The sequence below is a fragment of the Catharus ustulatus genome, chromosome Z (genome assembly GCF_009819885.2).
Source record: "Catharus ustulatus isolate bCatUst1 chromosome Z, bCatUst1.pri.v2, whole genome shotgun sequence".
In the NCBI taxonomy this organism is placed as follows: domain Eukaryota; kingdom Metazoa; phylum Chordata; class Aves; order Passeriformes; family Turdidae; genus Catharus; species Catharus ustulatus.
The window spans coordinates 22,347,971-22,373,724 of NC_046262.2; the positions used below are offsets into that span (position 1 = coordinate 22,347,971).

Sequence of the window (25,754 nt, forward strand, 5' to 3'; positions counted from 1 at the left end):
GTTATGCAGCCATCTGTACAAAAGTAACAACCAAATACTTTGTCATAAGCAGAGTATTGGCCTTTCAGATATGACTGGTTGAGAGGAATTTTTTTGTGCAAACTTCATTTCAACAGAAAATTGTTTTTCAACTAATTTTTAAATACAATGTTGGTTTTCAGCTGGATCCCTTCTACTGTCAATATTGCCAAATTTGATCAATCTGATATATGCTAATGTTTGTGTCCTGTGACTTCAGTTTTCTCCATAGTACTGTGATAGGGATTCTTGTAATACATCCTAGCAGCTTAGGGAGGGAAGTGAGGGTCTGTAGCTTATGACAGGACCTACTATCTCCATAGCATTTGGGGGGAAAAAGCCATACCACATTTCTTTTTCTTACTCCACGTTAGAAAGCATAAAAAATTCAACAAGGAAAAAACTCTGTCTAGCCCATCCAGTGAATCTGAAAAGTCGAACTTGCCACATAATGGTACATCATTCTTCCAGGTGGGAACTGTCCCAGGACAAAAGTCCTATTCAGGGGAAGTTTTTGGGATGTATTGTCAAAAATATTTCTTTGTGTTAAGACCAATGTTAAGCCAGCTGCTCAGACCAGGTGCAAGCTGGTCAGCACTGTTTTCAATGAAGTCCATTGCCACTTGATCAATGGAGTGAAGGGACAAAATCAAAGACAATGAGGAAGGCATGAAGGGCAAGACCTCAGATGATGAGAAGCACATATGGAATCCATGCACCATGCACTGTACAAAATGCTCAGTATGTTAAATCTATCAGGGGCTATGCTGTTGAGATGCCCAGCTACAGACATTAAAATACACATGTTGCATCTTAGATTACATCTGACTCGAATAACCTAAAACCAGGTGATAGCCAATAAAAAAATCATGAAAACAAGCATGTGGCAATATTCCAAAATCTGCTGAAATAGCATACATGCCAGGACATGTGCTCTGCTTTCACACATTGTGGCAGAGAAGTTAATTTTAAAAGTAGAAGTGACTTGTATTCTCCATATTACTCTTCGTAAATGCGCATTCCATGTTGTCCTTCCTCACTGTGAGACCAAGATCATGTGTGTACATGTATAGGCAGACTGGAGACATGGATGGGATATTTTCAATGAAGTCTTTCAGTATTTTGCCAGGAAAAAGAAAAGGCTTTTAAATTTTTCCTATTTGTTGAGAAACAATTTTGCTCTCAGCTGTAAATACTGCTATCTGTTGAACCAACCAGAATTTTACCCATGAATCAGAGAAAAATCCTCAACACAACACCAGCCTGTTCAGCCAAAAGAAATGTTCCTGCAGAGTATAGCTTTCAGAGAGAAATGTTGCATTAGACCTTACTTGCAAAACCTCTATGGAAAGCCAATGTTCTGTTGGGAGAAAAATATCTATGCTCCGTTTAAGAGCAGATATTAGAAATTTGCCAGATTTTCTCCCTTCTTTCCTTCTTGCCTTTCCTGGTTCTTTACAAAGAACAATGAAGCAATCTCATGCCATTTTGGTAATGCTTTTTTCACCCATCCTACTTTAATAGCTCTTGATATACACTTTCTGATCTGATGAATTATTGCATTTGATGCAAGACAATGAGAAATCAGGATCAAGAAGCCAGTGGACCTGGAATTTTCTTCTGTATATATTTGAAAATATGTTTTGATTTATTTGGTCCTCAACTGGCAGTACTAGAAACTATTTAGCAGTGCTTTTGTTTTTCTACCAGAAACTTGTCTAAGTAAGATTTTAACAATAAAGAACACCTGATAGGTGACAGATTCTACGAAGTAAATGTTTAAAATCATTCCCTGCTCTTCAGGCTGGCATCCATTTCTATAGAAACAGAGGTGGACATGGATCATTAGCATCAGAGTCAAATTAAATTACTAGTGGTCAGATTTTTTCACTGGGAAAAAAAATTTAATTAGCAGAAAGAAAGCTATAAAATTACCTCTGAAAAGGTATTTTAATGTATTCTGCTTTTGTCACACTGTGTGCTGGCGGAACACAGTAACAAATCATCCAGAGCCAGCAGAGAAGCAGAGGATAAGGAGAACTCCAGATCACATGCAACAGCTGGAAGGAAAAAGCAAAACAAAATACAGAGGAAGCTTTGGACGTCTAAAGCCCCCAAACTGAAATACCAATTTAATTTTTTTTTTTTTGAACAGTGGTTTTTTTATTACCTTTAAAAAAACAAAAAAAACTAAAAAACCAAAAACAAAACAAAAAACCCACACCAAAACAAAAACCAACCAACCAAAAAAAAAAAAAAAACCAAAAAAAAAAATCCAACAACAAAAAACTCTCAAATTCTCAAGTGCTTTTATTAATTGCAAAGAGACCCTTCAGGAATCACTTTTCTCAGAGAGAAGCAGCTATCTAGGTCACAGGGATATTTAATTACTAATCATATATTCTGTGATACCTTGTTTTACCAGTGCAGACTACCCCCAAAGACATGAAATAAGGAAGCTTTAGCAAAGTATCTTTTGCTAGATAATTGCAAAATGCTGAGCTGTAAGAACTCTAGACTTAAGGTCTCTTGGGATTAGTGTTTAACAGCATGGTACAGATACTGAACCTCGCATTTCTTTTATTGTGGTGAAGCTACTTTTCCATTAATGACATTGGTCCAGCTTTCTGAGCATGAGAAGCTTCCTTTGTGGGAAATCATGGCAATCAAAACCAGTTTTTCAGTGGCTGCTCTCAAGCCTAAGTGTGCCTGTGCTGGGCTTTATTTGCACATTACATGAACGACAATATTTGACTAATTTTTTGTTCTTTTGTCTCTATAAGCAGTTGAAAATCTTTCTACCTCTTCTTTCTAAAGTTCATACCCACTGCAAAAGGCTTTAAAGGCATCATCTAGGAGTCTGTGCTGCAAAATCGCCCTCCTATTTGAAGACAGAGCAGCAGCATTTCTTCACAGTAGTGTGGATGCCTAGGGCTCAGTAGCTTCCCTTCTCTTTGGATGAATTTCACTCCCCTCACAGATGGTTAAAGGATGAAAATTACGCGTTTTGTTTTGGGTTTTTTTTTCAGGAATTCTGCTTGATTTTTACAGTGCACTGATATAAAGGTCAAATTCCATCATCTTCTGCCAGAGAATTCTCTAAATTTTATTCTTTTCTTCCCAGAATCTCCAATTAAGCAGTACCCTTGCCTTAAAAATGTTTCATCTTTTGGAGGTTTTGCTAATTTATTTTCTTCCAAAAGAAATGTTACCTTTGTAAGCCTTCCTTGATTTCTTTATTTAGCTCCATTATTTCAGCATTTAGACATCAGCAATGGGTTGAGTCCTTTCTTTCATTCTCCAAAGCTCTCAGGAGCAAAAAAGAACATCATGTTCCTGTGGACTGCCCAGGACACATGCTGCACAGCTGTGCCAAATTTGCAGCTGACCAATTGGCCTGTGCTGCAAGAAGAGTCATTTTCAAAATTTACAATCGTTTATTTTAATGCGTGCCAGATAGGCCGATTCACTGTGAGAATTCTTTGATTTTATTGACGCTTAGAGACTCATCCAGTTCCCAGTGAAGTCAATGGATGTCCTTCCAGTCCTTATAGTAGGACTTGGACGAATGTCTAAGCAGGCAGAACTGTTTCCTGTCACCTATTTTGCTCACTGAGACATACAAAAGATCACCAATACCCATTCTGTACCATCTTATAGTGGCATTTATCCTGGAATTTAAAGGAATTGCATGATCTTTAAAGGTAGCTACAAATTAAAGGAGGCAACTGATTTAAACTAACAAATTTCCCAGTGATAAGCCTGTCTTGGAAAGAAAAAAAATGTCATCATTATATTTGAGGGTTTTTTCCAAAAATAATGTCCCTTTTGAAATCCTAAGCCCTGCTCAACTGAACATGGTGGCTTGTCTGGATAAAGAAAGTGCACAAAAAAGGAAATGTTAGGCATCTAATCTAAAATACAGTGATGTCATTTCACTAGCAGAATCTTTAAAAGAGTGGAAGCAGGCATAACTCAACCATAAAATGTTTTGATTAGCATTTTATGTCTGAAACTATTTCAGATTGAATATTTCAGTTTACAGTGCATATAAACAGACTTATGAAAACTAGAATTTACAGAGATGAAATCATAATCTGGAAGACTCCAAACCCAGATGAATTTGAGTCTGAAGCCAACAATAGCATCTCATCTGCAGTGTAAAATCAACAGGGCAGCAGCTATGTTCACATACTTACTTGTGTGTTAGTTTACAAGCACAAAAAGCATGTATACTCTACATGCTCTGATGCCATTTTTTGGTGCATGCAAAAATAAAGAGCGACTGGACTGTTCATGGCCTTTTGGCACCAATCTAGAAAGTTACTGGAATAAGATTCCTTAAAACAAAAAGAGAGAAAGTTGCCTATTGTAAGCACAAAGGTAGGTAGGTGACTTGTCAGAAGTGCACTGAAATTAAGGTGACATATCAAGTAAAGTGTTTAGTAGGGAAGCCTACAGGAATATAAATGCTACCCTTCATAGGCGAGTGGGAGAACCACTTATAATGTTATTACTCAAGGTGCTTGAGAACAGCTATATACAACAATTTTGGTATGAAGAGCATCAACTAGAAATATAATACGGCATTTCCATTCCCACTTTCACTACAGTTTAACATAATTGAAAGAGCATTGTTTCCAAAAGTACGAAACATTTTTCTACATTTCTGTAAAAGAAGTGAAATTCTATGAGATCAGTAAAGGGAAACACTAAATTTAAAGCCAAACAAATATAGAAGTAGTCATGTTAAACTGCAAGAAGAAAGGCAGAACAGATTTTCCTCCAAAAAAAAAGGGAAAAATAAAAATCTATGCCACTGCTAATGTTAAAATTTGACAGTTTTCTTAATAAAATGGTTTTAATTTCCAGTGGCATTGTTTTCCAAAGAGAAAACAGTCAGTCATAGAGAGCTGACAAGATCATGTGTGACAGATTGACCCTGGCTGGATGTCAGGTGCCAACCTATCACTCCTCTCCACAACTGGAAAGGGGAGAGAAAATATAACAAAAGGCTCATGGAGATAAAAACTGAGATTACAAACAGATTACTGTCATAGGCAAAACAGGCTCAACTTGGGGAAATTAACTGAATTTATTACCAATGAAAATCCCAGCAGAATGAGAGGTAAAAAAAAATCTTTAAAACACCTTTCCCCTATCCCTTCTTGCTTCCTGGGATCAACCTTCTCCCTGGGACATACCTCCTCCACTCCAGTGTTGGAGGGAGTTGGAGAATGGGTGTTATGACCAGTTCATCACAGATTGTTTCTGATGCTTCTCAGGGAGAGGAGTCCTTCCCTGCTCCTGTGTGAGGTCCCTCCACAGGACACAGTTCTCTACAAACTTCTCCAGTGTGAGTCATTCCCGTGGGCTGCAGGTCTTCATGAGGGTGCAGTCCTTCAAGAACTGCCTGCTCCAGTGTCTGTGGCCCACAGGGTCACAGCTCCTACCAACAAACCTGCTACTGCATGGGCTCCTCTCTCCACAGGTCCTGACAGGAGCCTGTTTCAGCCCAGGCCTCCCACAGGGTCACAGACTTCTCTCAGGCAGCCCCCTGCTCCAGCAGGGTCTCCTCCAAGGCTGCAGGTGGATCTCTGCATCCCCATGGCTCTCCCTGGGCTGCAGGGGCACAGCTGCCTCACCATGGGCTGCACCAGGGGCTGCAGGGGAACCCCAGCTCTGGCTCCTGGAGCACCTCCTGTGCATCCTTCACCAACTTTGGTGTCTCCAGGTCTGTTCCTCTTACATATTCTAACTCTGCTCTTCTCCAATTACATCTTCATAGTAACTTCTTTTTTGATTCTTAAGTGTGATACACAGAGGCATTACAATATCCTCTGGTTGTCTTGGCCATGGCCATCACTGCTCTCCATTCCTGCTCTTGCTGTACCTTGACCAAAAGACGACAGCTGTAATGAGAAGGACCAAGAAATTACTTTTTATGAACCACTATATCTAGGGATCTACAAAGTCTGGATTTTGTCACTATATGAGAGATGCAAAGGTATGAAAGGAATGGAAATCTGCCTTAGCTACTGGAGTTAATGCAGTGGCTAGCTAAGATAGCACTTATCATTTCTTCATATTATGACATCATTAAGAAGGTTTGAGTGGACAGAAGTTCCACAATCCTAGGTGCTATGTAAGCACAAAGAAAGGTATCCTCTTCTTGGGGCAGGAATTGTAAGGTAAAATGAGTGCTTTGACAACGTGGTACTCAGTGAGGTGAAAGAGAAGAACAGAGAGACAGCAGATAGAACAGACACCAAAGATGCTGAGAAACAGGTTGCTGTTTCTGCCTAAGACAATAATGGCCACTTTTCTCAGACTGTCTATGAGCTTCACAGTACATTTAGTCATTTCAGTTCTTGTCTGAAGAGTGGCTTGTACAGGAGAAGATAATGAAAATGGCAGAGTGTGAAAATGATGTAGGTAGTATGGGTAAGCACGCATGTGCATAAGGGGCAAGTCATGTCATCATTCTTGGGTTTTGCAAGGAAGACGTCTTTACTATTCCCTGAATTTCTTTATTGACCACTATATCATAAACAGTAGTACCAAAAGACTTTGAGGGACAGTGCTTTAAATTAATTGTCCTCAATATGCTACGATTCACTGAGAGAGATAGGTAGTAGATCCAGTACCAATGACTTTCAACAATTTCTTGGAAGTACACATATGGGAGAGTGTTTCGGGACTACACATCTGACAAACAGAGCTGAGATTGCTGGAGCTGACCAGGGCTTCATTCTTTATTCTGCCTACCAGCTACATTGATTAAAAAGGCTGAACAAAATATACTTAGGGCATTGCAGCAGGCAGTGCTGGTGGTGAAGGCAGAACACTGATTTGCCCCTGCAATCACCAGGTTGGATTTTCAATCACACTGGTGAACTTTAAATGGAAGCATGAACCTAAGTGCAGGACACAGTGAAATGGCCCCAGAATGCAATAAGACAACCATTTCTTCTGAAATCCTAATTAAAGTAGCAATGACGCTTGCATTGGTCATTAAGCCACCTTTTTCAGGATGTTTATTAAAAGTGAGCCAAATTGCTCTTTTAGTTTTTTTGTAACAATGGACTTCTGTGTCCTGTAAGGGAAGCAATTAATGTTCAATTAATAAATGAATGGTTTGGATCTGAAATAATACTCTGTTTCATTTGGCCTAACAATTTGCTTAAAGAGTTCTTGATAAGGATCTTAGACACAGAAGAGGAAATTGTTACTAGATCCTTGTTCAATTATTTTTACTTCCAACATTGCCCCAATAATATTCACAGACTGTCCACTGAAGAATTCCAGCTCTCTCAGAGACAAGCATACCAACATTCTCATAAAAGATTAAAATTCCTTCCCATATCAACAACAAATTAGTCATTCATTTTCACATTCTTGTACACTGGAATCAGAAAAATATAAATTACTAACTATTATTACACTCCCTTTACAAGAGCAACTATTTTAGTTAATTGCTTATTTGAGGATAGCTTATAAACAAATGAGAAAATGCACTTTAAATTTTAGCACTGAAGTATATAAAGTGGATTCTACCAGAAACAATGTTAGCACTTAGTGGGGAGATTTGGAGGATAATTCTTCAAATGAATAACTCTTAATTCAAAAAAAGATTTGCTGAAGACTTCATTTTCCTACATAGTAGTATAAAATGGATCAAAGTTTTTAGGATACTATTTCTGTGGTATGTAGTACTTATAACTAAGTCTGTATTTTCTTACCTCCTATAGTGGAGAGTACTTTTATTTGTAGATATAGGAATATGTTTACATGCATTTGTGATTATTTAATAGGTCTGTATGGTAATTTAATAATAAAGTCCAATTAAATCTTGTCTATTGACTAGATGAACAATTATGCCAATATTATTAACACTTCAACTCATAATATTTGAGAAAGTGACTCCTTTAAAGAGAGTTGACTGCATTGTTTTGCTATCAATAAACTCACATATATTTCTGTGAAGACACACTTGCAGCAAAGCTACTACAGAGGTATCTTTCATCTCATTTGGAATTTGTGAAATAAAAGTTTTTTTCTTTTTCCATATCCACACTGACCTCATCACCAGCATAAGTTGACTTGACTAGAAGTCCTTAGACAGAGGCAGCCAGGGCAAACTGAATATCCTGCTGTCTTCATGGAAGAAGGGTGAACTCTTCGAGAAATATTGAGGCTTCAGAAGTAATACTCTCATTGAAAGGGAAATCTAACTCAGTCTGCCTCCAAAAATTGCCTCTCCTTTTTGCCAAGGCTGACTGAGATTCCATGGCCATAAATATGAAATTAGCACTGTGTGGTAAACAAGATCACTACGCTGAGTGGAAATACTTCATTCCCATTTCAGCTTTTATACTAATGTATGGGACTCAGATACATAGATGAGGCATCTATTCAGCCTGTCCCTGTTTCTATTACACGTAGTGGAAGCTTATTAAGGTTGCATTGTATGAAAGCAGAGAAGTGAAATGTTCTTTTAAAAATTCAATACACACAATAATGTCCAGCTTGAAATACAGGAGGACTCCCAGCCCACAGAAAAGACCATCTGTAGACTATAAGCTCCTTGACTTTTCTTTTGAATAAAGTTTTTTCCAGCTCCCTACTCCATTACTGAAATGCTATTCCAGCATTCTTTGCAACATTTTGTAAACCATTAGCAACAATACATGTGCACATATGGAAAGAAAAAAATACATAGGAGAAGCTTTTGGTGGTTTAAAACTAAGATATTTGATAGTTATTTCAACAGGCCCCATATTTCCCCAGCTCTTCTGAGTTTAATACTGTAGAGCAGTACATGAAACACTATGCACATTGGTCACTCAGACCTTCCTTCGTCTCTCTCTACTGAAAGAAGAAATGCTCTCAAAGGACAACTGCTTACAACTTTTTCAGAGATCAATGTGTCACATTTGTCTCTGTACCTCAATTTTCCTGTGGACCTGTATAAGCCACAATCTTGCCCTCCAGCTTCTTCCATTTTCTTTCCATTTTGAGAGACAGTTGTGGCTACACTAAGGCACATAGTTTGAGGAAGGCACACCACAGGCTCACTCAGATTGAAGTTTTTCTGTGTGGCACTTTAGTTGTGAATCCATTAAGGCATCTGTGCCTTAAGATGAGCACTGTGAGAAGACAACCTTGCAGAGATACTGGCCCTCCTTGGACCACCATTTTCTACTTTCTGGTCTTCCAGAAAAAATGTAGACTGCAGTCATCAGGTATTGCAGCTCGGAGCTCTGAGCAGGATCTGAGACAGGAGATTTTCTTCCCACAGTCCAGACTCTTGCCAGTAATTCAATTCAGTCTCATACAAGAATAGCCACAGTTTCAGAACATGTCACACTGTTTTAATAGCACTTCCTCTCATCAGCTTCCAAGAAAATGTTTTGCTGTAGCAGCAATTCTTCTGTCCTGTGTTTAACCATGATGCTTCCTACAGTGCACCTCACCATATCGCGCTGTTCCCACAGTTCATACATTTTTGCATCATTTTTCCTATACTCAAGCCATCAGCATTTTCTGCTTCTTTCAAGACTTTCTGTCTTGAACGACTCACAAATGGTAGGTTTTTTTGTGTCACATATTATGCTGGATACAGTCTCAATCCACTTTTGTACTGAGTTCAGCTGGTTCTTACATCTTCAAGGCTATCACAAGATTCCTCTGAGATCTGATTTAGGATATGACACAGCTGATGAACTACAAGTTCCCGAAATTGCTTTCCTTTAGAAAGCTATGTTTAAGAAAAGAGGCCAGAGAGCAGTCCTGTCTCTTAAGAAGCTGGTGACCCTACCATAAGCCCCAGTTGCATCACATCGAGGGAGTACTTTTCAGCAGAAAGTTGCATTAATAAATTGTCCTTTGTAACATAGTTTCTGCTTCAGACAGCTGGCACACTCTAACAAGGATGGTGAGAGCAAAAACTAGCTTTCGTCATAATTTGCAGGAGATTATGGTGTCTTTGCACCAGACACTGATTTTTGTTTGCCATCTAAACCTATCCTTGTTCAAAACCAACAAATTGAGCAAACCCACCCCATACACCACTAACAAATACTGCTGGAGACTACATGGCTCTGTTCAAGGTTCATTTTCCTGTCTTGTGAAGGTTTCTGAGAGCTGCTTCTTTTCCAAATTGCATTCTGTTTCCAAAGTCATAGAGAAGTGAAATACTTGCTCTCATATGAAGCATGCAACAATGTACAAATTGGTGGGTAATGGGTAGACATCCTTATCTTTAAATTTCCATTCTTTTTCTTAGACCCAAAACCTTGCTTTAAAACTGTGGTTTGCTCTCCCTCCCCCAAGGCTCCCCCCACTTTCCTTTGTGGCTTAACAGATAAAGTCAGAACAGGAGGAGGTTTCACCACTTTCGCTGCATGTAAAAACATTAAATAATTCTGTTATTCTGAGGCTTGCTGATAGTATGAAAACGACAACTGAACACCAAGGATAGTGTTTTCTTTTTCTGCTTGTAACTGAGGGCTTCTCTGGTTGGGTTTTTCAGTTTAGTAAATTCCCGATGCAATTGTCTTGATATAAGCCTTTCAAAAAAATGTTTTATTTTCCTATTTTTTTCAAGGAAAGTACAATTTAAACATTTATTCAGTTTATATTGAAATATATTAGCTCACATACATTTGTCAAATCCTATTTTTATCTCATTAAAAATGCTTCCTAGTAGTAGATACCAAATAAATACTCTTCTAGAAATGTTACATGTAATATATTCACTCTATAACATTCCATGTCAAAACGAAAGAAATTAAAATTTCATAGAATCACTGACTCACAGAATAATTTAGGTTGGAAAGGACCACTGGGGGCTATTCAGTCCATTCTTTGTAATTTTCTCCAAGCATGGCTAACTTCAAATTTAGCTCATGTAAACACAAAAAAGGTTCCAAACACTAATTGTTCTTATAATTGCTTGTTTTACAGTGACATTCATTTAATAGCTTTGTGACATTTTTACAGTAAGATATATCTTTTTTTAGTACAGCAACTATGCTGTTGCCATAAATGACACAAACGCCCTACTCAGATGGCAGGCACAGAAATAATGATCAGTTATATGTGCATATGTGTTGGTTGGTATGCATGTGCACAGAGGATACCCTTGATGAATCATCCTGTCCTACAGCTGAAAGGTGGGACTGAAAATCTGTTTGCTGTTCCTTTGTAAGAGAAGTAGGTAGGAATAATAAAGGCAATATGCTGCCATGCATTTTCCCACAAAAAATGAAAGGCAAATATTCACAGCCTTCTCAACTAACTGAGATTCAAGGAAGCCTGACTTTCTAAGGTGCAGCTCACAGCTCCTGTATTACCATTTTGAGCTTGTTTGAATGACCACTGTCATGTTGTGTGATAATATTTGCAATTAAAAGCTTGAAATTTTAGAGCTGCACCCTTAGTTAGCAGTAGAATGCATTGATACATCCAATTAATCACCTTGCAAGTTTCTCTCAAAATTTAAAAATATGATAGCTCTGACCCATCAGTTTAAACACCAAGAAATCATTTATTTACTGCTGCAACAAAACAAACAAACCAACAAACCAAACCAAACAAACAAAGCCCCTGAAAAAAACAAACAAAAAACCCCAAAGAACTAAACAAAACACCCACCTACCTTCCTAGTCCAGGAAGCAAGAGTATACCAAATACACTTCTTTTTTGGCCCTGAACTCCTACTAGCTTCACAGGACGAGCCCTAATTTTTTATTTGCTTCCTAGTACTGTAATTGTTGGATATGTCACTTTAGATGCATTTTATGTAGGAGCAACAGCACATGTTCCTGCCTGGCAGAGTCTGGATTATTCATGCACATATTGCAGTGGATTTCACAGGCTCTACAAAAACATCTAAATTGGCAAGCTTTCTGATGCTTGGTCTTGCATCCTATCCACTTTGAAAGAGAAGGGAGTGTACCACCTATCAAGTATCTATACTGAGATGTACTGGGATGAGTGACTCCTCTGAATAATTGATTTAAGGGTCCACGATTTCTCAGAAAATTGTAACAATATGTGACATCCTCCACCTTGATGTAATTGGAAGAAACTACACAACTCTTACTCTGTAAAAGCTGATACAAAATTACTAACTGGTCTCAACCTAAGTTGAGCATCATCCTTTTCTGAGTTTATTTCTTCAGAATTAAAATTTCCCTGTGGTCACTGTCAATACCAAAAACTACAAACAGCATCTTTAGGAAAACAGTCTTAAAAGAAAATGCAGTTACAAATGGCCCTGGATATTTAGATACATTATTACACATGGAGGTCTTATTATTCCTAGCAGTCTTACTCAGACAGAGCTGAAATATCGGTATAGTTGTTGGCACAAAAACGATACAGTGACTGAGAAAACTTAAATTTCTGTTCACTCTGCATCACTTGTCTACACAGAAGACAAGAGTTTTACATGGCTGTCAAACCTGACTTTTCCATCATTTAGCATACAAGCACTGAAAGAGCAGAGGAGGAATTACTCATAGATTTCATAAAAAGCAGAATCCTTGTTTATGTAATTTTATGTGGTTGAAAGATAAACACAGATGTTGCATTTGCAGATATTATAACATTATTTTATCAATTGTGCTGTGCTCCAGACATGGAAAAGCATTGTATACTTAGATTTTTCAATTCTTAAAGATTTTTAAAAGTTTCTTGACAAAATGTATATTTCATACATTACTCAAAATTATGAGACTAAAGAAAAAAATAAAAAATCAACTTCCACATAGCTAAAGTTAGTTTGGATGCCTTTAAGCAAAATATTTAGAAGACTTTCCATGAACACAAAAGTATTTCCTAGATGGGATTAGCGCACAAAAATCTTATTTTCCACTGCTTTTGTGTTCTAAAATATGATCTAAAGCAAACTGGAGAAACTCCTTGGTAAAAGATGATATTGCAGAAGCAAGGCCTATTCTTTTTACAGCTGTAGTTACCTGGCTGCCAGATATCAGGCGAGGGAAGGGGGAGCAAATTTTGGGCCACTTTGATTCTCACGGGAAAATTTATGTAAGAGAGAATATAATTTCTCAGGGTTTGTGCCTCCTTCTGATAATTTGTATACATGTCCACTTTTACAGAACCACAGAAGGCCTCCAGTCGCCACCAATTCCGTCTATTTGGCTGAGTTAGGACAGCCAGAGTCTCTGCCAGGCAGATGTTTGACTATCTTCCTAAAAACACTTAATTATGGAGATTCCATTGCCTCCTCAGGTGCCTTGTATCTTGAAGAATGGAAAACAGCCTTAGATGTCAACCGTGACATGAATATAAACTGGAAATGTCCATGAAGGCAGATTGTCTGATTAGCTGAGATATTAACATTTATTGCTGATGTCAGAGTTTTGGCCAGAGAGACACTATTCTATTCTTCCCACAGAACTGAAATAAATTCAAACCGAATCACGTTGCGGTGCCCAGCATAATTGGCATACTGCTAATCAGCTTCCTTCCAGTTTTAAAATGAAAGTTGTCAGGCTTATTTCTCTGATTTCTAATGAGATTGCAAGTTTTGCTTCTTTCTTTCCTGAATTTCTCTGTCTTATTTTTAACTCATTCTTTTCCTTAGCATGCTAGAAAGATTATAAGCAGTGAAGGAACTTGCTTTTCACACTACTGTTTTGACTTCTGAAACAAACTTAAAGCTACATTTCTGAACAGCAACGTTTCCTTGTCCTGGCTACATCACCATTCATAGTCTTTGATGCTTGTCCTTCTTGTGATCCATTGTATTTATTTTGCCTTTATTTCATGTCTACAATAACTGTGGATAGTTTTTCTTGTTGTTTTACTGACTCCCATTCCTTCGGGAATTTGACATGAGTAATTTAGCAATGTGTGCTGGTAGAACAATATAATTACACTACAAAAAAATTTTCATCTTTGGGAGTAAAATGGATGTATGCATTGATTCTCCTCCAATTTCTTCCCTCAAATCAGCTGGCTGAAAATTCCACTGCAGCAGGATAGAATAATATTATGTCATAAATCACAGGACCCTCTTCTGAACTTAATAAATGGCATATGCCATTAGCATTCATCACACCCAAGGTATATTGCAATAAAACTCCTCTGCACAACCTCTTCTACCTTTGTCTATCTATCCCAGGAGACCAGACTCAGCACTGATAAAATCATAGAATTATTTAGATTGGAAAAGGTCTTTAAGATTATTGAGTCCAACCGTGAACTTAACACTGTCCATTAATCTAGGCAACTTACTTCACAAATGGATTTGCCTTGACATCCTATAAGAAACAGAAGGAAATCCTGTCGATTAAAATGTTCCATTAAAGAAAAAATATGGAGTTTGTCAGTTGAAGTGGAAGAGATCCTATACTCTGCTTTCTCCACAAATCCTCTGATAAGCACATTTTTTTGGTCTCAGTTTCCACACTTCAAAATTTCAATTCTAAGATCTAGCTGAACATTTTTCCTAGAGGAAAGGGAGATTCCAGTGTAGATCCTTTCCAGTGCTGCAAGACCTTTATCACAGAAAGGTTACACAGAGATAAGATGCAAAGGTTCATATCATGCAACGCCTACTAGTACTGAAAAAAAAGACCTGCTCACTTTTTTATTGCATTCTCCTAAGGAGCTTCTAGCAGAAATGCCCAAGAGGTCTCCTGACAGATGGAAACTACAGTTGTCTTAGCAAAAACGTGTGTATGGATTGTACCTTGATGATCTTGTCCTCTTACCCATATTTTACCCTTCTGTCTTCTGCTTTTTATTGACTGTTGCCTTGAAAATCCTTCCTGTTTACATGCTGCCTCAGTAACTTAACCTTACAATTTGTCAAGAATATATTTCTCAATAAACCTAGAACTAATCAAACACATCTACATGCATTAAAGCATGTAAATTTAATATGCAAAAGCTTTATGCAGTCCTTAAGACCCTCTGAAAAGTATCTTATAGAAGAAGAAACATGGTTTTCAACTTGTGCATTCTCCTTTTTGTCTCCTGGGGTCCTGTTTTGCAAAATTCCTAGGGCACACCTTGTTGCATAACTTTCACCTACTAAGATTAAATATAGGAAATTATTCCTGGAGACATTGGGATACTGCTGGGATCTATTGGAGAAAGGGGTGTGAAAGAGCTGGAGTGACCTTGAGACCCAAGTCACAACAGGCATGACAGCAAAGCAGCAAGGCTAGCATCAAAGTTACACGCTGCTATTTCCTGCTTCTTCTCTTTTGGGTCCCTTTCTGTCTTTGACTGACAGAAAAGGAAGCAAGTGAGATGCTCAAAGTGAAATCAAAAGTCAGGTTCGGGGAAGAAAACTTGTAAGGAAAGCAGAGACCCAGATGTCCTGAAGGGGCAGAGAAGAAGCAAGAAGGAGGTCCGGAACTTCCCCTGCAAACTTTTCCCTCCACTGACAGATACCATGGCAGTAGGGAGGAAGCACAGACATTGACTCTAGCCCTGCATTTCACCTGTGGGACAAGTCTAGTCTTGCCAGCTGGGAAACACTACTTGAGAGATTTTTAGTTCCCCTAAATATCCTCTGTTAGACCAGTTCCCAGGACTGGCATTCCAATCAGCCAGTCTGCCTAATCCCCTCCAAAAATCTGTGCTGTTTTTTGCCTTCAGCAATAGCAAATACCAGAAACAGCAGTCTGGACAGAAGAAATGGAACATAATTTCTTAATTCTGCTCTGCTTGCATTTTCAATCCCACAAACCTACCCTCCCCCCCAACAAAAAAAAAACCAACCAAAAGCCTGTGTGAGCTGATATTTCCCTCAAAAATTTTACTGTTCACTATTTAAATTATAGAAATCCTTTTGCTTGTGTACAAACAGCAGTCTCTACTCCAAAAGAAGTACTATTTTAAAAGGTCATTCTGTGTCTTTAGGTTGCCAGATAGACTACTGAAGGCATCTTTGCCCTCTGTCAGGGTCTGGGTCCTGGACCTTCAAGGATACAGCCTTGCAGTGGTTCTTTCACACACCTATGGGGTTAGATTCACACTGTCACCCTATAGGCCTTGGGAGCTGTCATCCTCTCCCATCTGCAGTCCTGAAGCAAACTGGATCTTAACGAACCAATGCAAAAATCTTTAATGGTTGCTAAGAAAACATCGTTCTAGTGATTCTTGGAAGCTTGAAAAATTAGGAACACAATGGGGAAACAAATAAAATCCTCTGCAAAGAATAATAGGCCAATGAAGAGCACCTTTTTAAGGAATCATAACTAATAACTGATTCCCCATACTTGGTACTTGGTTTAGAACATTTTTCCAAACAAATACCTCCAAAAAGTCTAAGGTTTCCAAAACCTGATCTATTGCATCTGACAGAAGCTTGTAGTAAAACTGGTCCACTTCTTGCTGTTGCTCATGATCAGACTACAAGGCAATCTACTATTGTAGAATCTCAAATTAAAACAAGATACTCTTCTCTCCTGCCCAGACAATACATACTCTTCTTTAGATTATTAAGTTCAGACGTACATTTTCTTACAAGGTATTTCAAGGCCTGATTTTTGCACTCTGTCTTGCAGCAAACACTCTGGACGTTCTGTGTTATCTCTCTTTTGGCTGCTTTTAAATGGGTCAACCTCTGTTCTTGTGTTCACATCATAGGACTCCATGAACTTTACCTTGCTTCTTGTGCGGCTGCCCTTGCATTCCTTCTCTGCCACTCTAGGTCTGTCTTTGCTTAGACTACCGCGCCTTCTTTCGAAGCGACAGTCCTGGTAACACTTGTACACATACTTAATACCTAAACAGTAGATCTGTCCCAAAGCAGTAGATGTATCTGCAGCATGAATGCCTTGCTGCAAGCTCGTGGTGTTGTGGCAGTAGGGAATAAACAATTTTATTCCGCACTGTGCAGAGCCTTTCAGACTCGGGCACTGGCAATCAATGGCATAACCCGGCGGCCTCTGTTGCTGCAGACAGCTGCCATCTCCACCCAGGCTGGGGTTGAGGGGCTTGCAGCCCACGGCTCCCGGTGGGCGGCACAGGGCTGGCAGGGCCGTGCGGAGGAGTGTGGCCATGCCCGCCGCTGCCAGGCGGCCCGGGGCGAGCAGACCGGCGGCGGGGAGCCCCCGGCAGCCCATCGAGGGAGGACGGCCGGCTGCACCGCACCGCTCCGCAGACAGCCGGGCACTCACAGCCCACAGTGACCGGCTTCGTTCCGGACTTCACCAGCTTCACACTTCACCAACGTGACCGCATTAACACAGGGGGGCGGGAAGGAAAGGAGAGGAGGAAAATCCCTAACGAGGAACTAGGCAGAAGCACGTGCTCGTCTGGCCTCCCGGCTGCACTGGTCCCCGCCGGGCTGAGGCGGAGCCCGAGGTTCGCAGACACGGCCCGAGGCTCGCAGGTATCGCAGAGCGCCGCGCCCGAGGACGACGACCCAAAAGCCACTGGCCACCGGAGGGAGCTGCGGGGAGCTCAGCGGCGGCCGGGCCCAGAGCGGGCTGTGCCGTGCCCGCGGCGGGCGCGGGGTGGGCGGTGCGGCCGTCAGTCAGCGGGCGCGGCGGGGCGGTGCCCGAGCGGGTTGGCGGAGGCGCCGAGGGCGGGGCGGGGGCAGATCCTGCGGCGGGCACGGCACCGCCGAGGCGCTGAGGCGGCGAGCGCGGTCGGGGCAGTGGGTCCGGCAGCGCGGTGGGACGGGCGCACGGCGGAGAGCGCGGCGTCGCGGCGGCAGCTGCTGCCCGGCGGTGGGAGAGAAGTGGTGACGGCCCCGCCGCTCCTGCTGCTCCAGCTGTTCCTGCCGCAGCTGCTGCTACCGCTGCTGCCGCTGAGGTAAAGCGAGTCCCGCTGCATCCGCTGCAGCTGGTGCTGCCCCCCGGGCGGCCGCCGGGGCAGGGGAGTGGGGCGGTGCGGGGCCGTGCGACTGTCCGGAACCCGGGCACCGACCGCCCCTCTGGGGCGACAGTCCGAGCGGCAGCGCCGCCCCGCTCAACTTTTCCCCCTTGCGGGGCGGGCTGTGGCGCCGCCGAGCCCTCCGGCGCGGCAGGCCGGGGCGGGCCGTCCGCTGTGGCCGAGGCCGAGCCCCGAGCACGGTGCAGACTCTCCCCTCGCGGCCGGAGGCGGCTCGGCCCGGCGCTTCCTGGACGGGCAGGACGGGCGGCGCTCCGCGGCCACCGCGGGGCTGCCCGGGAGCCCCGACCCGGGCCCGCGCTGGGATACAGCCCCAGGGCGGCGGAAGGGCTGTCCGTAGGAGCGCTGGGGCGGGAGCGGGCGGCGCGGCGTCCTTCGTGCCCGGGGCTCCGCCATCGTCCCCGCGCCCCGGGGAGCGCCGGCTAGGTGCAGCCCTGCCCGGCGGTGGAGGGGCTGCAAGCCCACGGGCACTGGCGCCCGGAGAACGGCTGCTCTGCGGCGGGGACTGCATGTCGGTGCAGGGCTCCGGTGTGGTTAACCTGCCGTCCTCTTCAACGGGACGGAAGTTCAGACTGTACAGCTTTTCTAAGTTTTTTAATTATCTTTATTAATTTAATTATTCTGCCGAAGTGGTCTGGATGCTTACCTGCCTTCGTCCATCGTTTGCAGCCTTTATAAGGTCTTTGAGATGTTTCAGAATGAGATGTGATATACAGTGCTCAGAATACTTGTTCAATGTGTACGTATTTGGACTCGTTCAAAGACTTGCGATATAATATCCACAGATTCAAAATAATTATTTCAGACTGGAAGCTGTATAAAGATATTACTTCGTGATAGATCACGGACTTCACTTTCTTGCAATAAATAGTGTTCTAATGTGGTACTTGGTCGACTCCACTTGGAGAGCGTACTCCAGAGAAAGCTGCTGTTTGAGTCACAGGTGTGTAGACACCTAGTGGGGAGAAGAGTAGGTCTCCAAGCAAATTTCCTCGCTTACCCCCAATTCTCATTATTTCAGTGTCTCCCTGAGTGTTGCTCAGCTCTTCAATCTACTAAGCTTACCCTGCAGTGGAAGGGAAGCTTGTGTTAGGCACTATTTCTCTAGGGAGTTTTAGAATTAGTATTAGAGAGACTGCAGTGCAAGGAGATATGGTTATTAAATTTGTTAATATAAAGGTGAAGAAAATCTGCATCTTGCATTAGGGATGCTGTAACAGTAACCAGCCCACCCCTCTGGTATCACAGTGCATGCATATGCAGTGTAGAAGTTTTTATTCTCTGGCACCAAAGGCGTGATAGCTTGTGTGGGAGGAAACACTTTGGTACCAGTGAAGTGGGAGCCAGATGTCATTTTTAACAGCGAAAGAAGGGAAGGGTAAAGGGGAAGATTTCATGGCCCCTGCCTTTTCCACCTAAATTTGTAGGAATGTCCTGAGTTATTTTGTTGAATTTTAAATTTTGTCACTACTGAAATGCCCAACATAAATGCCCAATATTCTGCTGAGTGGAATTCTGTCTGAACTCAGGAATTTTTAGAGTCATCAAGCTCTTAGACAGTAAATAAAAAACAAATTAACAATGATTCTCTTACAATACTTCATCCTCCTTTTCCATTTGACCAGCCAAATGCAAATCCAGTAGTACATCATCTCAAATGTAAGAGTGTTTCTTCCCTGAAGTGTTCAGTTTGTTCGTTTTAATCTATTTAAGATGGTGTCCAAGCTATATGTTTTAGGACCAGTCAGCTTAAGTCAGTTTGAGTCAAAATTTCTGAGTGTAGAGACTGTGTAATTTCAATTGAAGTAAAGGGATTTTTTTTTGTACAGAATTTTAGCAAAGCACTCCAAGAGGGCATTTTGGATACACTGTGGTGTTGCTGAGCAGCTGTGGAAAACTGGTGCTTGCCCCTGTGTTAGTTCTATCTACAAGAGTCTTGAACTCTTGAGTCTTAGTTCATCCCTGAACTGTAGTAACAATAGAAGCAATTGTAGTGACAATAGAAAAAGGCATAAATCCAAGAAGTTCAGAATGGCTGAGTCACAGGAGTGTCTCCAGGTACATGAACCGTAGGTCAGATGCTGGGGACTCTGTACTGAGGGTGGTGCTGATAAGTGAGTATGAACAGGTACTGCAGCTCCGAGCCCCAGGGAAACTGGGTCTAATGAAACTTTGCTACCATAACTTCACTGAGTCTTTCTAATGTTTTGAGTTTTTAAAATGCACTTTAAAATTGTCATAAGAAGTTCTTATGTTTCTACAACATTTCTAGTTCTGTATTTTCAAAAGATACATAAGAGACAGAAGTACTCATTTTAAATATATGGCCATAAAGTTTCTATGATACATTTGATAATAAAAGATCAGAGGAGTAGGTCAAGTCGGTTGAATTATGCAGTATTTAGAAGACTTTGTTGGCTGCCCAAATGCCCATAGGCAGTAGGAGTTAAATAAGTATTTGTAGCAGAGCACTTGTTGAACCTTCCTTAAAAAGAAAATAAATATTTCAGAGTATTTAAAGTAGTCAAAGTGGTAATTTTCTAGCAGGCTTTGCTGTGTGCATAGCTGGTTTTGATTGGAAACATTTGTATTAATCATTACACTTGGATCTACACTCTGTAAGTGCATTTTTTTTCTCTTGCTACGTGAAAGAGGAGAAATCCATGCTTTTGTAAAGGCTACTCTGCTATTTAGTTGATATATTGATACTTACGCTTTTTCCCCAATTTTTGTCGGTAGACTTTTCTCTGGTAGAAGAGACAAAATTAAATATCAATGAAACTATTCATGTTAATTGCAAAGTCTGTGACACTTGGTTGCATCAGGTAGGCAGCATAGTTTGTTTTTTCAGAAGTGGCTGCAGAAATTTCTAATTAAAACTGGTGGGAGCTGAGTGCCTAATACATATGGAGAGATTTGCAAGTTGTTAAAATAAATACTTATGTGCAAGCTTTTTGAAATAGGAAGTCTAATTCAGGTCAGATCATTCTTTCCTACAACAAAAACCGGTTGCAAGGGATGATACGGAAGTTCTTCAAGAACTTAACAAGATTTTCTGTCACGAGAGATGTTGTGCAATGTGCTGCAGGGACATGATGAACTGCAGAGGAGCCACATATAAATTGGGGATCAGGTTCATTCATTGGCACTGAAAGCCCATATGCATTCTTATAAACGCTTCTTAGCTTGTCAGTTAGTCATATTTAAAAGGACTTTGACAATGACAGACATTGAAAAATGGTGTGGAAAAGAGCTGTCAGATGTTCCCTGTTCCAGCCCTGTCTGATGGTGTCTCTTTACAGTGTAAAAAGGGAGTGTTTCACAAAAAAAATAATTTTCTATACATTGAGTACATAGCACATAGTCAATATTTTACCTGCTGGTATTACACAGCTCTCTCAGGTCTTTTATTCAGATGTAGTTTAGGACTTTCAGTGTAGCTTTGGATAGTACTTTCTGGTTTCCACTATAGCATTTCAAATTATGATTTGGCTTGTCTTTTTAAGTAGATTAAAATGAATAACAGTTGAAATAATGTTTAGAAAGCTTTCACTGTTCTATGTGTATTCAAGTAACGGTTTTCTAAATAAATTTGAGTTTTAGTCATATTTTTTCTTTTACTTTATGGTTAGGCAACCTTGAGCCAAAACTTCAGACCTGTGTTCTCATGCCTTTAATGTAATTTAAGCATACACCCTGGTACTTTACTCCTGCTAGGGCTGCTTAGGTGGTCTGGGTGTGCCTGTTTCAGTTGCCGATTGTTTTTCCAGTATTATACCATAAACACATTAAAAAAAAAAATCTGGAGGATGGAGGCGTGATAAAGCCCCCCTTTAAAAAAGAAAAAGGGGAAATATGGTAGTCATCAAGTAGAAGCTCTTTCGAGTCTTTGGTTATTTTACAGATTATGAGAGGACAAGTTCCTCCAAAAGGTTTTTGAAATACGGGCTTTAGGATGCAGATTGTTGCTCATCCTCACCCTTGTCATAAACAGGAGGAGACTGAATACTCCAGTGATCAATGCTAATTACAGTAAGCTCCTCCTCTGTCTTGACAGACCTTTTGTGGAGAAGGGGTGTGGCTGGCTGGCTTCAGGGAGATAATACATAAAATCTTGCTGCCAGGTTAGATACTGCACTGGAGGGATAGCTCCAGGGCTTAGCCCTCTCACCCTGAGACTTTTCAGTAGCCGTAAGTCAGAGAAGGAAGCATGCCTCATACTGCAGGGGTACAAATTTGGTTCAAGTAATGTAGCATATATCCTTTATAAGAATACAAATACTATCTGGAGATAATTTTTGTGCTCTTGCTTGATTTTATTGTTACATAGGATTCTTATGTGGGACACAGTCACAGTCTTTGCCAGGGTTGCAGAAAGCTTAAGTCATAGGTAGAATACCCAGTTCACAATCATCTAGAGAATGTGAAATTATTTCATCAGATTTCTCTTCTCTTTCCAGGAAAAGGATGTGTGCAGAGTTTGGTGGCAGAATATTTAAGGTGTGTGGGCAGTCTGTGGCAAATACGTCTGAAGAAAGAGTGACCGGCTAATGAGTCAGCTGAACTTGCATATGGAGACACAGAAGTGCTGGCAAGCCCAGGAAAAGAGCTAATTGGAAGACTATTGCTTAAGAAGAATTGGAACTTTTAACTTCTGCAATGGACAGTGACTGAGAATAAATACATTGGTGAAAACACCAGCAGTGAAAAGGCAGACTAGTGTTTTTTCATTCTCTGTTGGATTTTATTAAGAGACATTTTCATCATCCCATTTAATTCATCTTGAATTTCTCTGTACATAAAACTATAACTGGACAATTGCATTTTAATACTGTTTAATAACACTTTTGAATGTTAAATCATTTGCCAAGATGAGTGCTGAGGGATACCAATACAGAGCTTTATATGACTACAAAAAAGAGCGAGAAGAAGACATTGACTTGCACTTAGGAGATATATTAACTGTGAATAAAGGTACCTTACTTGCACTTGGATTCAGTGAAGGGGAAGAAGCAAAGCCTGAGGAAATAGGTTGGTTGAATGGCTTTAATGAAACCACAGGGGAGAGGGGGGATTTCCCAGGAACTTACGTTGAGTACGTTGGAAGAAAAAAAATATCTCCCCCTACTCCAAAGCCTCGTCCTCCTCGGCCTCTTCCAGTAGCACCAAGTCCTGCAAAAGCTGAATCAGAGACTGAGCAACAAGGTCAGTATTCAGAAGGTTCGTGGTTTCAGGTATTTTTGTTTCACAGTCTTGTCTGAGTGTACATTCGTGTATATAACACCTGCTGGTCAGCTTTTTTAGTGTACAGCTCATTTCAGTCAATTAAGAATTTTTTTTCTACATTGTAATATTTAACTCACACACTAGTTTGTCATTTCATGTCTCAGGCACAAGAACCAGTGAGTTATTGTGAGGTACATCTCACAGGTAGAAAAGTATGTTTTTAATTCTCCACTGTAAAAACTTTAGTGGAAAATGAGCTGGTTAACATTTATTTTATGTCTCTAAGAAACTTATGGGAGTGTTTCCTGTTGTGGTTCATCAGACTCACTGTTGAGAAAGTTCTCAGTCAGTCCAACACTATGCATTCTAAATAAAAGTATCTTCTTACCACAAGTCTCTTGCTAGAAGCAAGAGATATATTCTGATCTGGGGATATGGCATGCAGTAGAAAAATATAGCTTTGTATAAGAAAAGGTTAAATAGAGGAAATATCTTCCTTTTTAACCTGTATTTGCAACAGTATGTTAGGCAGAACTCAGAATTTTATCAGAACTATTCTGTTAAGAGAAGAAGCAAGTCTTCTCTTTTATAGTTGGAAAAGCTTTGGGATAAAAAACCAAAAGAAACAAAAAACTCTTCTTCAAAGTGATTTTGTCTCCTTTACCTGCTGACATTCAGATAGTTGGATTTTACAGATCAATAAGCCAAGTACATTTTAGAATAGACTTTACAGCCTATTAGAGAAGTTTAGAGTGGTTTATATTTCTTCAAATTCTAATACTTCATAAATTCTCTGGGTTTCTAGCTGTAGGTAGTAAGAGTTGTAGTATGTGATCATGATTTTCACAGTGAAAAATTCACTCATTACACCATAGTAATGAATAGTATCGTCACACTGCCTACACAGAAATGTTTGCAGCATCACTTGCAGATTTCTGGTATCAGTTTATCAACTTTTATCCCTCTGTGCATATTATAAGTTTATATTCAGCTGTGCTGATAACCAGCAAAGATAAGGACAGAAATATGTAAAAATGTATTTGGCAACCAAGTTAACCTGACAGAAGTATTTCTGTGTCAGTGGGGACTTACTGAAGAGTGAGTCTGCACTGGTTTATGTAGCAGTGTTCTGAAGCACTGTAGCAAGTGTTACTTGCAAGTCTGCGGTGCCAGATGTGAATCATTGGATGAATGTTAGGATGAATTTGTAGGGTGTAGTGGCATTTTGAGTTATGCTGTCCCTATCTCTGAACTCTCGACTGGTAGTCATTAGAGCCTCATGTTTTCTCTTTAATTAGAATAGTTTTGAATACAGAGTATTTCTTTTGGAAAAAAAAGCTATTATATCTTTGATCAGTCCTTGTATTGGATGTTAACGTGGGCTGCTCAGGTGACACTCACATTTCTTAACCCAACTGTGGAGATAGTTATCACCATTCTATGTAACTGCAGAATAAACATGGCTTTTTGGATAGACACCTTAATGCTGGCAGGTCATTTTGAATGGAAAGAAAGTCTCATTCTTTACGTGTGCATGCTATGCTGAAGCAACCAGCATCCTGGCTTTGACGTTTATTGGTTTAAAAAGTAGTGCTTTGTAACTTCTTTGGTTTCTGTACTCATGCTTGCTACATGCTTCTGTTCACAACTCCATGCTGTGAGCTGGCCATAGCACTGTACTGGGAAGTCCTGGTGTTAATCCTGCTGTTTCCAAGCCTCCCCAGACATTTATGGGAGTTGCAGGAGTTACTTTGGGAAATTCTGCTCTAGTTCTGAGGGGCTCTGCTTATATGTGAGGTTTATTGCCTTTAGACAAGGTACTCTTTACATGCAATGTCATGGGACTTTAGGAATTGTAAACAAAATGTTCTGATTTAACTGGGAGTCTTCATTCTCAAAGTCCGCACACATAAGCCTGTTGTGCTCTAAAATGTTTAAGAATCAGCTTGCAGTCCAACCTTTTTTTCTTCTGATTTAAAAAAAAAAAAGAAAAAAGAGACCAGGGATTAGAACCTCCTGAACAGAGATTTGAACTTCAGGCTTAGTTACTGTTAAAATAAAGTTAAAATACTTTCTTAAAAGAAATGAGGAAAAGTAGTCTCTTTACAGATCTTTTTTTTCTGAAGAGATCTAAGGCAGAGAGTGCTTTGAATCTTAGAAACAAATTTGGAAACGTTTATTTACTGAAAGAGTATTATAAGAATCAAAATGAAGGTGAAATTTTAAAGTTAACCAAATGCTACAAAAATTAGGGTAAAAGCCGAGGTGAGGACAGAAATGTAGTTCAGATAAAGAACAATGTAGCAATATGTTTGATTTCCAGGTGGCTTCACTATTTTTATATATATCATTTGGGACAGAGAATATTGTCCAGCAGCCAATGTAATGGCGGTAGGCCAAAAGATTCTTCCCAGGATGATACTTCTCTCTCCACCCAGAGTGTATTTCAAATAAATTAATGTGTAGTGTGAAACTTGCCTGACCAAAAGCAATCAAGTTTACATTTTCACTACTTGATGAATTGAACGTACTGTGGATTAAAATTACAAATTAATGGGCAACTGTAATTTAAGACTTCATAAGTGTACCTAATTGAGTTGTAATCCATATACTTTTTTAAT

General features: G+C 40.4%; 1 protein-coding gene across 1 annotated transcript in view; it reads left to right on the plus strand.

The window, feature by feature from the left end:
* Positions 1–17,683: 17,683 nt before the first annotated feature.
* Positions 17,684–25,754, plus strand: part of PIK3R1 (phosphoinositide-3-kinase regulatory subunit 1) — a 55,231-nt gene continuing 47,160 nt past the window's right edge. The window contains exons 1-2 of the mRNA XM_033085453.1: positions 17,684–17,829; positions 22,368–23,112. Of these exons, the coding sequence (XP_032941344.1) occupies positions 22,779–23,112 (334 nt within the window). The 5' untranslated portion in view covers positions 17,684–17,829; positions 22,368–22,778. The remainder of the gene's footprint in view (positions 17,830–22,367; positions 23,113–25,754) is intronic.